A 13,745-nucleotide genomic window follows, 5' to 3' on the forward strand; every position below is an offset into this window, starting at 1 on the left:
AGAGTCTTCAGAAAATATTGAATGTTTTGCCATAAGGTGTGAGACTGTATCTATATAATATCCTCGTATTGTTAGCACCTCTATTTTATGTTAGCCCAGACCTGAAACATTTCCTTCATCAGAATTCTTTACGAGAAATTAATAAGTGACCAGATTATACCTTTTCTCCTCCCTCCTAAAATTTTGTTTACTTTTCACAAGTTTATTTTTGATGACTAGAATATTTAACTTGGAAATATTATATTTTATACATTTAAAATTCTCTTGAATAGATTCCCTCCTACCAAAAGTCATCTGAAATATGCAAATTTTATTATATAATTCCAGTTAGATATTCTGTCAAAAGTTGAACTTAGGTAACTAGTTAAGCTTCCAGAATGGACTCATAAATCTTAAGATGACTCAATGATACAATCTGGTTGAATGTATGATAATATCCTAAAGGTAAATTATTTTGTCTTTTATTGAAGAATCTTTTACTAGAATATGATAAACAATCAGAACAATTGGATATAGAAAAAGAACGTGCTAATAATTTTGAGCATCATATAGAAGACCTTACAAGACAATTAAGGAATTCGACTTTTCAGGTAACTTTGAGTAAATACGGACATGAAAATTGCAATAATTGTATTTCATTTTTTATATTTTTGCATAAAATTAATTCATAGGCAGAAACTTAATTTCATTTTCTTATCACGCTGTTGGGAGAATAATATGACAAAACAACTAGCAACTATCCTGTCTTACTTACTGGTCTAATCTTAGTTCCCCTGGGGTTTTTGTTTCATTTTTGCCTTTTCCTTCGCCAGTATATCTGATCTTTTGTAATATTTGCCAAATTAATATCACCAGTGATAATGTTTATAACTAATTCTTGACTTAACATTGTCATTCTTTGGATTTCATTTTGAAATCTTCATTTTTTTATACTGTGCCAATATTCTCATTACCATTTTATTCTTCCTTTCCTGTATATATTTTGTGTGTGTTTACAGTACTGAATCATTTGTCATTCTAGTGTGAAAAATTAAATTCTGATAATGAAGACCTCCTGGCTCGTGTTGAAACACTGCAGTCTAATGCCAAGTTATTAGAAGTACAGATTTTAGAAGCCCAAAAAGCCAAAGCAATGGCAGACAAAGGGTTAGAAGCTGAAAAACTTATGAAAGAGCAGAAGATAAAGGTAAAAACAGCCCTATGGGATTAATTCACATTACATAGTGATATTTGATCAATTCACTATGTAATGTGAATATCACTTTTATCAAATATCACTTAAATTATCAGTGTTACTTAAATTATAGAGAGATTAACGAGTAGCATTTGAGAATACAGCAAAGTTTATTAATTCCTTAATGTATGCTAACTATGAATCTGAGAACCCAAGCTATGATTTTTGGATGTATATTTTTTAAATATTAAAAGATTAACAAACATTTTGTATTTTAGTTTGTCAGATTTATTTTATAGTTTCTTACAAATACCTTTTTAAACATTGGTTGGCTTTGGGGGGGGGTGTGTTTTTATTTAAAATCGTAGGAGCATGCCAGTTCTGTAAACGAACTTGAAGAACTTCAGCTACAACTTCAAAAGGAAAAGAAACAGCTTCAGAAAACCATGCAAGAATTAGAGCTGGTTAAGAAGGTAACATAAAACACCAGACTCAAAACTAATGTCAGTATTCACATCATTAAACTGTTCTATAAATATTGAAAAGAAATATTTCAAAAACAAGATCACTTGTACTAAAATTATCATTTATAAAATGCTTCAGAATATTAAAAATTTAACTTATTTCTCTGCCTATCCCTCCAGAAGAATCTGTGCTCATGAATTATTACATTTCAGTTTGATACTTCATTTTTATACATGATTCTTATACATAAAGATTTAATATCAAAAGTTGAAATTTGTATTATACTTAACTCTTAATTTTTCTCAACTTTTTCAAAGATGAGACTAAAAAAAGGTACCATATGAGCTGCTTAAAATTTTAATATTTTATAAATAAGAACCCCACAAGAGAAGAACTAATATTTGTGATTAATAAAAGTTATAATGAGTTATAATGAAACCAAGAAAGTTGGATGAAACTATTAGAAAACACTTATTGAAGTTACAAACTAGAAACTATCCAACTTCTAGTTTCTTCATTAATGTCTAATCTTTTATTACAAAAAAGCATAGTAGAATCTGTTTATTCCTGTGGCATTATTTTAGCAGTTTTACAAATGAAATCAAATGAGCTAGTATTTTGTGGATCTTTTTTTATACTCTGTTCAGGATGCCCAACAAACCACATTGATGAATATGGAAATAGCTGATTATGAACGTTTGATGAAAGAACTAAATCAAAAGTTAAATAATAAAAACTGCAAGATAGAAGATTTGGAGCAAGAAATAAAAATTCAAAAACAGAAACAAGAAACCCTGCAAGAAGAAATGTGTGAGTAAAACACAATTCATTTTAACGTGCTAATTTCATCATAATAATACAAGGACATTAAAGATGTCCTTCCACTTTCTTCTGGTGTGCAAAGTCGCTGCTGAGAAATAAGCTGATAGCTTTTAGGGTTTTCTTTTTATGTAACTTGTTTTCCTCTTGCTTCCTTCAAGATTGTCCCTTTATATTTAACTTTTGTCATTTTAATTACATTATATCTTGATGTGGGTCTCTTTGGGTTCATCTTGTTTAGAACTTTCTGTACTTCCTAGGCCTGGATGTCTGTTTCCTTTCCCAGGTTAGAAATGGTTTCAGCCTTTATTTTTTTTAAATAAGTTTCTGTTTCTTTTCCTGTTTCTTCTCCTAGTGGGATCCCTATAATGTGAATGTTTGGACACTTGATATTATTCTAGAGGTCCCTTAAAACTATCCTTACTTTTTTGGTTTGTTGGTTTGTTTTGTTTTATTTATTGCTATTTGTCGATTTCCATTAGTCTGTCTTCCAGGTCACTGATCCATCTTTCTGTATTAGCAAATCTGTTGATTCTTTCTTATGTAGTTTTCATTTTAGTTATTATATTCTTCAGGTCTGCTTGGTTCTTTATTATGTTTTTGTTAAAGTTCTCCATAAGTTCCCATATTCCACTCTCAAGTTTGGTGAGCATTCTTGTGACGATTTCTTTGAATTCCTTATTAGGCATATTACTGATCTTCTGAGGATTTTTACTGTTCCTTTGTTGTGGGATTCTCGAACAGAGAGACAGGACACAGAGGCTATAAGCAGAAAGCAGCATTTATTGATGCCGACACCAGCTCAGCAGATTCTCATCCAAAGGCTGAGCCCCAATTGTAACATGGCAGGCAGTTTTATTCAGTCTCCTACTTCCACATTCCTATACAGTTACCGATATTCTATATAAGGAAAGAGAACATTGATTGGTTGCCAAGGTATGAGAAAACTAACATCAGCTGGAGAGTCCAGAGAGTCCTGGTAACGTGGAGGCGGGCAGTCAGGAACTAACTGGTTCGAGCAGGAAATGGTCAGGCAGGGTCAAGCTGCCATACCTTCATTTGAGAGATATTCTGTCATTTCATTTTGTTTGACTTTCTATGTTTGTTTGTAAGAATTAGGCAAAAATAGCTAACTCTCCCAGTAATGAATAAGTGGCCTTATGTACAAGCATCCTCTGTGTAGGCTACACATGCTGAGTGGTTTTGGCAGGCCAGAAAGAGTCACGCAGGTTCCTAAGGCAGCCAGGGCACTGACCTACTGAGCCAAAGTGGCTTCGAGTGGGGAGACCAGGTGCATGTAGTAATGACCAGTTGATCCTGCTTCCTCCCTTTGTTCTAAGCCAAAATGGGTTCTGGCGATATTTCTGGGAATGTGCTACAGCAGCCTTTTAGGGAGGCCCGAGCACTAAGATAGAGCCCCTGCTCACCCCATGGAAGTAGATGGGGACATAAACAATGGCACTCACCAGCACCTCTGACCCGAAAGAATTCCTGAAGTCCCCAGACAGGTCCCACAGCTCCCTAGCCTTCTCTATACAGTCATTGTCTTGTTTGTTGTACAGAAAGTAGCCTTGTGTACAAGCAACCTCTGTGTAAGCTCCATGTGCTGGGTAGTTTTGAGAAGGTGGGTTGGAACTGGGCAAGCCCTTAGAGTGCCTGGGGCACTGGCTTGCTGGGTTGGAGTGGCTCCCAAGCCAGTTGCATTTGGCAATGCCCTGTTGTTCCTGCTTGCTCCCTTTGTTTAGAGGCAAAAGGCTCCAGGCATTATAGCTGGGAACACGGTGTGGTGATTTTGCAGATCCGCACCCCCCCCCCCAACAGTGCTCTAACCCACCCTATTGAGGTGGAGGGGGTCATAAACAGTGGCACTCATCAGCTCCTCCTACCCAAGAAAGTTCCTGTGGTTTCCCATTTTTCTCTGTGCTGTCTCTTTCTTTTGTTTGTTGTTCAGAAGCTCTTCATGCAGCCCTCAGTGGTCTGGCAGGAGTAATTGCTCTTTCTTATATGTATATTTGACTTTGTTCATGGGAAGGGTTGAGTTCAGCATCCTCCTCCACCACCACCATCTTGGACCTCCTCAGTTTTCTAATTTTTTACAAGAACATAAGTCTAAACTTTTTTACTCCTTCATGGTCAGAAGCAGAAGTTCCAAAAAATTTTGAGATAAGTACAGAGGTATTACTGTACAAGATTTTAGATATATGAATGATGAAGAAATGTGATTAAAGGTAATATTGAGGTAGGACTGTACAATAAAGTCAGACTAAGATCAAGACATAAAGTGCAATTCTTTTTGTATCTTTGTTGTCACTAAGGTCTCCCATAACTTTGGCTTTGAGATTCTCAGAAGCCAGAGCAAAGACAGAAACATCAGTAACAAGGTTCATAGTATCCACAATATTAGAACAAATGTGATGCATCTGAAGATACAGTTTTTCCAGAGACTAAGATGTATGAGAGAACATTTTTTAGACATTTTTATAAAAGGAACACTGTGTCATATGGCAACAATGGTCCCAGAACTGAGTTGGATATCACACAGTATCCAGAGAATAGTTTAGAGAATATTTTAGAAAGCCCAGACAGAGATGTAAAGAATCAGAATCTTAAAGGGTAGGGCCTTGAAATACGTATTTTCAAAAGTCTCATAAGTGGTTTTAAAGTTAATGTTAGCTTAGGAGTGTCAAACATCAAGAAATAGCAAAATTAAAACTATCAGTTCAATAAATAGTATTAGGTAAAAGTTTATTGTGTTTACAAAAACAGTTCAAGACTGGGAACTTTCAATTCACAGACTGATAGCTCAGGGGCATGATATCACAGGATGGCTCATAAAGTAAAAATGAGGAAGTTGTTTAACCTTTGCAATGTTTGGTTTTTAAATGAGAGATTAGTTTAAAATGATTATTAGATACCATTTTTAGGAAGGTGACTTAAATTTCTTTATGATTGTCAGAAGCAGTTATAAGAAGCACCCAAGTTAATAGGTTCACTTGTTTTGCAGAATAAGCTAAGTTTCACTTATGTGGTATAAATGGTTTTGTCTGCTTAGGGAATTTTCAAGTCCAGTCTCCATTTTGTATTTAATTTTAACAAGAACCACTGATAATTTGGATGTGTAGTCTCAGTGGCATTCCCACAATAAATAAATCTTCCATGACTGTTTTGTAATGCATGTTTCATTCAGCCTTTCGCCAAATCCCAGTTTAATAAAGGTGATACCGTGAATGAATAACCTAATATAAAGTCCAAGTTTGCAGAGTTCTGATGATCTGCCTTCAGACAATTGAACAGATTGTAGTTTCTGTACAACTCCCTATGCATATATCATTAACCATGCATATACCGGATCTTACAGCTACATTCTTGGTGTAAATTGAATAGCAGAGCTCTATTTAGGTTATACTCCCACAATACAAACATTTAGTTTTATGAATTATTGGATCCATATATTTTTGATAGCTAGCTGAAAGAGAGGCTAATACCTGGAAAAAAAAACAAAAAAGGTGCTTAACTCAAGAAGGCCACAGACTTCTCAATGGTAAGTACAGAAATGAGTTGTACAGGCAGTGAGTGCTAGGAGTTCAGATGGGAGAGAGAGGTTTTGTGGACTGAGACACTTAAAATTTCAGGCTCAAGTTGAGCCTTGAAGGTAAGGTTTGGAGAGAAAAAGTAGATTAGGAAAGGGTATTCCTTTCTGCAGCTGCTGTATGAGCATCCTAGTTGGAGTGAAGACTTGACCTGTTCGGGAGAGGTGAAGTATAATTAGGAAGATATTTTTCATTCAGTTCATGAAGTACCTGAATATCAGAAGGTATCTGGGCCCTTTTTAAAGACAGTGGGGAAGAGTTACCTACCTACTGTATCAAATTAATTAGAATGGTGTAGAATCTTGGAAAAGCCACTAGCCTTATGATAGCAAAGACCTTGGAAGTCTGGGCTGAGGAGTTGTGGTGGAGTAGAAAGAAGATAAGCATCAGGACAATGTTCCATGCAAAAAAAAAATTAATAATTGGCTTATTCTGCCTAATGAATTAGGATGCAGTCTTAATCCCAAACCCCTAAGACATCTGACCCCAGTCCAACTTTTCAGCTTAATTCTCATTACTCTCTCACAGGTAAAGAGGATTATCCATTTTTCTTGAGACATGATTTAACTCTGTTTCATCTGCTATTCTTTCTTTCATGCCATTGCCCTTCCACCACTATGCTTACCTTCTGAAGTCCTCCCTAATCTTCACTGTTTCCTGTTCTGTGAAATCTTCCTTGTCCCATGCAAATTGTATATAACTTAGTTCATGGGATCCCCATAGCCTATTGTATTTCTTTTTAAAATGTTATATTTTACTTTACATTATCACATAAAACGTTATACCCTAATTTCATTCTATATATTCTTTGAGCTCAAGAACTTTCTAGATCTTACTTATCATAATTCCTAGAATACTTAACAAAGGCTTTGTATGTAGTTTGTGCTTTATAAAATGCTTTTTAGAACTGGGTAAATAGTTGCCAGGAAATAACTGAATTAGATTTATCATAAAAAAGCATAATTAAGATATATTCTTACAGTACACTTGTTCATATTTACCAAGTAATACAATCTATACATGTGGATTTAACTTTGTGAAGTTATTGTTTATACGATCTTTTAGCAGCACAGTTACACAGTGCCAGTATGACTGGTCTAGCCCAAGTGTCAAGCATACTTTTTCTGTAAAGGACGCGATAGTAAATCTTCGTGGCTTCCATGTGATCTCTGTCATATATTCTTTGTTCCACAACAGGCTGGCCAGATTTGACCTGCTGGTTGTAGATAGGTACCAGAGATATAGACAATGAATCCACTATTCTTATTTAATATTTGTTTCTTCTTTATCTCTGTTAGCATAATTTTTTGTTTTTCTTATGTTTCAATTGGTTCCTTAGTGAACTGTTTTTCACTGACAGTCCCTTCAGAACAATTAATATCACAAAAATAGACAACCAGGTATGTGCCTGTAATGTGCTAAAGTTGGAAATACATAATACCTATTTTGAGGTATTTCTTTAAGTCTTGGTCTTTTAGATATGCTGTCAATATATGCCTATATTTTAAAGATATATACCAAAATATTTACAGATTAATTAATATCTTGTAAAACAAAGAAACAAGCAGTGGGGTCACAATATGTAGGTTAGGGGATGACAAACTTGTTTTATAAAAGCAAGTTTTTATAAAACGGACTAAATATTTTAGGCTTTGCAGGTCATATAGTCTCTATCACCATTGATCAAGTCTACAATTATTCTACTTAAGCAGCCTTAAACAATATGTAAATAAATGAGCCTCACTGTGTTCTAATAAAACTATTCACAAAACAGGCAGCAGCCGGATGTGGCCTGTGGGCCTGACTCCTGGTCTGGGTGAAATAAGATTGGTCATGTGCTGGTAATTGTTAAAGCCAGGTGATGGACAGAGTGGGGTTTACTGTACTATTGTCACTACTGTCATGTACATTTGAAATGTTCTATAATAAAAAGCTAAGACCAGTTTTTTTAAAAGATAGGTTAATACAAAGACTCATTATTTGTTTATTTAAATTCACTCATAAAAATTGTTTCATCTCTTCTGAAATTATTTCTTATACTAGCTTCACTACAGTCTTCATTGCAGCAGTATGAAGAAAAAAATACCAAAATCAAGCAATTGCTTGTGAAAACCAAGAAAGAACTGGCAGATTCAAAGCAAGCAGTATGTTAATGTCTCAGTTTCATATTTTAATACTTATTCATAGTATATTTGTGAATAAATTATTTTTTAATTTAACCAAGATTCTTATTCTATAGGAAACCGATCACTTAATGCTTCAAGCATCTTTAAAGGGTGAGCTGGAGGCAAGCCAACAGCAAGTAGAAGTCTATAAAGTAAGATTATTTTTACTTTTTAAGATTTAGAAAAATTTTTCCACGTAGAAGTAAGGTATCATTTAGAGATTTTGCTAAATATTGTAGATATACATTTCACACACATATACATACACATACATACAATTGGCCTTATGTCATGGATTTCACGTCCTCAGAGTCAACAGATCAAAAATAGTATTTTCATTCCACGGTTGGGAATTCACAGATGCGCACCTGCACATACTGAGGGTCAATTATATTTTTTTTTCCCTTGAATATTCTTCCTTAACATTTTCAAGAAGTAGAAACAGTTAGCTGAGTATGGCATATAACTAGGGAATACTGTTTAGTTTAAGCTAGATTCATTTCATGTATTTGAAAATCCATAATACACTAAGAATAGTGCAACATAAACATGGCCCCAAACCTGCATCTGAACTTTGTAAATGATAGTACAGTCACAGGATCAATTTATAAAATGGCTTTATATATAATTATGATTTATTATACATTTACCTTGTTTATTTTTATATATTTTTACATATAATATCTTGAGGTGGTTAATCAAACATTGATCTATAACATGTAGTCTGTTTTATTTTGATTTAAGGGTAACTAAACAATTTATTAAGAAAGATGTTCTAGTCATATTGTCTCTATTCTTTCAATAATAATAGATTTTAAAAATATGATAATTATGTCCCTTATATGTACTCACGTCTCCACCTTTAAGTTTATGTTTGAGGAAAATCTGTTAACCAGTGACAATCGTATTTTATAGAGCTTAATTGAAAGATTTTGCCCCCAGATTCGACTGGCTGAAATAACATCTGAGAAACACAAAGTGCATGAGCACCTGAAGACCTCTGCAGACCAGCACCAGCGCACAATGAGTGCGTACCAGCAAAAAGTGACAGCCCTTCAGGAAGAGTGCCGTGCTGCCAAGGTTCGTTTTTCACATAGAAGCAGCATGTCACAGCTAGCAAGCAGTTTACTTAAGGGCTGTGGTCTCACTTTTTAGTATTTGCTGTTGTGCAGGTGCATTTATTAGATGAATACCAGCTTCAGCTCATTTGACACTAACCTTAATCCAATATCAACTCTGTCACTTGAATAACTATTTTTTTGCTAAAAGGAAAATTACATGCTACATGTTTTCATTTCAACCTTATTTTTCAATTTCTGTGTAAAAAAGTTACTTTTTTTAGAAAGTTTTTATTAGAAAATTGTTATAGTTCTGAGAGATAAATGATTATAAAATAACATTCTCGTAGAATCTGGCCTACTTAACCTTCATACAAAACAGACAGTACAGTAGCTTTGTCAGAGGTGCAGTTCTTATCTAAGTGATCTTGGCAAAAGGGTTACAGATCACTTCAGGAAAGTGAAAGACCTAGAATTTAACTTTTCTCACTCTTTTGAAAATTAAAGTTCAAGTAGCTTAATTTCTATGAATTAATTTTTTTTAATAAAAAGAAGTATCATAAGTGAAAATCTTCCTACAGTTCCAAAGGTAGATAGTGCCATTATTAAATTTATGGGTAGTAAATTAACCTGCCAGGGAAGAAAACATAGTAGAAGCACATCTCTTGTCAGACGAAATGTTTTTTAAAATCTTTTAAAAAGGATAAGGCCAACAGATGCCAAAGTTAAATTGGTAGACTAACGAGTGTCAGCCATTTTCCTTATTTTCAAAAACAGGTTTTCTTCTTAATTCATTAATCTCTGAAAGAAAATAGGAGGATATGTTACAATAGAAAATGCAATAGAAAAATTTTTCTCTTTTAAATGTTATAGGCAGAACAAGCTGCTATAACCTCTGAATTTGAGAGCTACAAAGTCCGAGTTCATAATGTTCTAAAACAACAGAAAAATAAATCTTTGTCTCAGGCTGAAACCGAGGGAGCTAAACAAGAAAGGTAAAGTCTGAATTATAAGAAATATGCAGGGTTTTTCTCCCCAAGGCAGGTCTTCCACCAAGTAGGTTAAAATCCTATTTTGATTTCTTTCGACTGTGGGAATTTTACATGTAATTACCAACAAAAACAGAGCTTTTGGCTTCACTTTGTCCCCAGACAGCAACAAAGAAATGTCCCTATGAAGGGCACTGTTAAAAACTCAAAAACATGGGTAAAATGAACAGGGTGTAGTCTCTGAGATATAGGTGAAATAATTTCATTTTATTTTCATTTATTTATTTTTAAGTTTATTGGGGTAACATTGGTTAATACAATTATATAATTTTCAGGTGTACATTATAATTTGGCATTTATATATTCTATTATGTGATTACCACCTAGAGTCCAGTTTCCTTCAGCTATCATATATTTGATCCCCTTTACCCACTTCACCCTTCCCCCAGACCCACTCCATTTGACCCCCTTTACTCCGTCTACCTCTCCCCTCCCGCACCCGCTACCCTCTGGTAACCACTAGTCCATCGTACATGTCCCTGAGTGTGAAATAATTTCATTTTATAGTAGGATCTGGTCATAGTAGAAATACAGACATTAAAGTTACATTATGATAAGTCTTTTCATTTTGAAAATCTAGAAGTAGAAGAATAAAAGTGCTTTCATGATGTACTTACTAACCATTAATTATGCTAAATAGAAGTTGTTTAATGTTTTACTTATATCAAAAAGGTTTAAGTACTAAATTTGGTCTGAATTAAATTTTTCTTAAGTTTATGACCACCTCAGTTGCTGTTTCAATAGTGTATACTTCTTTAAAACTAGCATACAAATCACTTTTTAAAATTATTTAAAAGTACATTAGGAATAAAAGGGCATTCCACAGCATCTGTGTTTTGTTTTTATAAGTTCAGTGTTAAAGCAGTTTTACACCTGGCTCTTACTGTTCTAAGTAGGACTAAACCCTGCGATGTTTGTATGTTTATGTTTATGTTACTTTTTGTTCATGTGTCTATTATAAATTTAGGAACTACAGGCTGAAAATGATGAGATATTTTCTCTATCAATAGCTCATCTTAAATCTGAAATTAAATATTGACACAGTATAAAAATGTCACTATTTGCAAGACAGCTTTTTAATCGTGCCAGAATTGGGGGTTCAAGTTATTTTAATGTAAATGTTTATATTCCTTCATCTTTCTTATATGTTATTTAAAAAAAAAACTAATATCTAATATTATACTAGTTGTGGCAAAATAATGAGTTGGAATGTGAGAAAGTCTGAGTTCTCCAGGGACTTTTTTTTTTTTAAGGACTTGGTTTACCTATAACTTGGTTTAACATACCGTTCTCATAACGCTTAGCTTAGAACTGTGTGATTTTTTTTTTAATTAATGGCATAGTTTTACAACAAAAATAGGTTATTTTGATGCCATTTATGGTCTGCTCCACTTGAATATGATATTTATAAGTTCAGGGACTTTGTGTAAATCTGTAGTGCATTACATTTAATCCTAGTTGAATACTTCTGATTATTATATTTTCTTTAGAATCACCCATAATAATAGCAGGAGTATGACATTGAAAGATTAAATGTTTAAAATGTAATTCATTTGAAATCACAAAATCATATTCACCTCTTTCAAAAAAAAAATGTTTTAACTGTTTATTTCTGTTTCAGAGAACACCTAGAAATGCTGGTTGACCAACTGAAAATCAAATTACAAGATACCCAAAATAATTTACAGGTCAATGTATCTGAACTTCAAACATTACAATCTGAACACGATACTCTGCTAGAAAGGCACAACAAGATGCTGCAGGAAACTGTATCCAAAGAGGCAGAACTCCGTGAAAAGTAAGGTTGCTGGCAGCACTAACAGTGTTTGTATCAGGCAGGGAAGTATTTCTTTGTTAGATCTCCTAATGTGTTGCTCCTTGGGATAAATACAAATGGAAAATAATAGAAATAGATGTTTTTCCTATCTTAAAACTCTCCCTTTTGATTGTACTTAGATATTTTAAGAAGAGTTCGTTTTGTCTAACCATCCAGTACTGAATTTTTTCTATGGCCTTCAGGGCTAGACTGTTTTGTGTAAAACACAAAGCAGGTATCACATTACTTTCCACACCAGGTATCAAATTACAAGCATTTTTCTTTCTCTCTAAAGGAACACATTGTAACAGCTGCTGACTGAAAAAGAACATGCAACTTAACCATTGCAGCTCTTCAATTTGTATTGTTACGCTTTTGTTAATTGGTACTTTAAATAGACATTAAGGGTATTAGCAGAATAAACAGATTATTGTGATCAAGGAACTTTGAATTCCTATAATAAAGATATTGGGTGGTAATATTGTATCTTAGATTGAGGAAAAGAATTCTTCATTGAATATCTTTCATCAAAGATGTTAGGATACTTTACATGTGTCAGATATGTTTATAATACATGCCCAATTTTTTGGTAATCTTAAAAGTGAAAGCACTTTATTTTCTTGGCTTTTTACTCTTTTAACAGTATGATTTGCATATGTTAATCATGTAAATCAAATGCTTCAGGGAATATCTACCAGTTTTCTAACTACCTACCACCAGGGTTTACCATGAGATCAGCTTTTGTGTGTGTGTGTGTGTATGTGTGTGTGTGTGTAATGATGCATACTTGATATTTATATCAGAAATTTCCAACACTTTAGAAAAATTTTTGCAAGTTATATTGCTAACATGAATAAAGTGCAAATGATCCCTCTGAAGTAATTCAGTTGTTGAGTAAATATTTTTTGAGCACCTATGATGTGCCAATCATTATTCTAAATCCTGGACAGTGTTCACAGCATTTTGAGATAACTATAGAGATCTTCCCCCAAAATATTAAAAACTAATAATATTGTTGCTATATGTTCCCTAGTATGAAGAAATAGCCTTTTCTTTATTCTCTTTTTTAAACATTTTAATATTCTTACTTTCCCTATACGAGATTTTAAAAATGGCTCTAGAGGACTAAATAGGGTGACTGGCTAATACCCACATTGCCCAGAAGACCTAGCTAGTATAAACACCCCAGTAAACAGCTGGGACAGAACAGTGAACTTCCGTCATTACAGTAGTTCCAGTTCCAGGTGGGGGTGTAAGCTTCTGGCTCTCTCAAATAAGTAAATTCGAAAGTATCATTGATACCACATAAATACTAGAAGCCTTACCCTACCTCTAAAACGTAGCTTTTATTTTCCTTAGAAAATTGTTGTGACAGCTAATGGTTCTTCCTTTACTTCTTTGATAGATATTCTTTGAAGAAAATACTTGCATGAAAAATGCAGGTTTGAGAGGTAGCATATATACTATCATTCTCTAAATTAATTGATATGAATTTGGCAATTATGATACCCTTTCTAAAACATGATATTTTTATTGCATATGTCTCCCTTTAGCCACTCAATCTTGTTTTAAAACTTTATATGGTATACATATGTGTAGCACATAAAAA

General features: G+C 33.7%; 1 protein-coding gene across 7 annotated transcripts in view; it reads left to right on the forward strand.

Moving 5' to 3' along the window:
* The window catches only part of GCC2 (GRIP and coiled-coil domain containing 2), a 44,473-nt gene that overhangs the window by 16,578 nt on the left and 14,150 nt on the right, over nt 1-13,745 (forward strand). For all 7 annotated transcript variants that reach the window (XR_897483.2, XR_002778502.1, XR_002778500.1 and 4 more), the window contains exons 7-15: nt 471-590; nt 1,022-1,186; nt 1,543-1,647; nt 2,287-2,449; nt 8,092-8,192; nt 8,288-8,365; nt 9,156-9,293; nt 10,145-10,266; nt 11,942-12,118. Coding sequence is in view for 2 of the 7 variants with exons in the window: in XM_011386496.2 (XP_011384798.1) it covers nt 471-590; nt 1,022-1,186; nt 1,543-1,647; nt 2,287-2,449; nt 8,092-8,192; nt 8,288-8,365; nt 9,156-9,293; nt 10,145-10,266; nt 11,942-12,118 (1,169 nt within the window). In the remaining 5 variants the exon portion in view is untranslated. The remainder of the gene's footprint in view (nt 1-470; nt 591-1,021; nt 1,187-1,542; nt 1,648-2,286; nt 2,450-8,091; nt 8,193-8,287; nt 8,366-9,155; nt 9,294-10,144; nt 10,267-11,941; nt 12,119-13,745) is intronic.

This window comes from Pteropus vampyrus, unplaced genomic scaffold, assembly GCF_000151845.1.
Source record: "Pteropus vampyrus isolate Shadow unplaced genomic scaffold, Pvam_2.0 Scaffold2158, whole genome shotgun sequence".
In the NCBI taxonomy this organism is placed as follows: domain Eukaryota; kingdom Metazoa; phylum Chordata; class Mammalia; order Chiroptera; family Pteropodidae; genus Pteropus; species Pteropus vampyrus.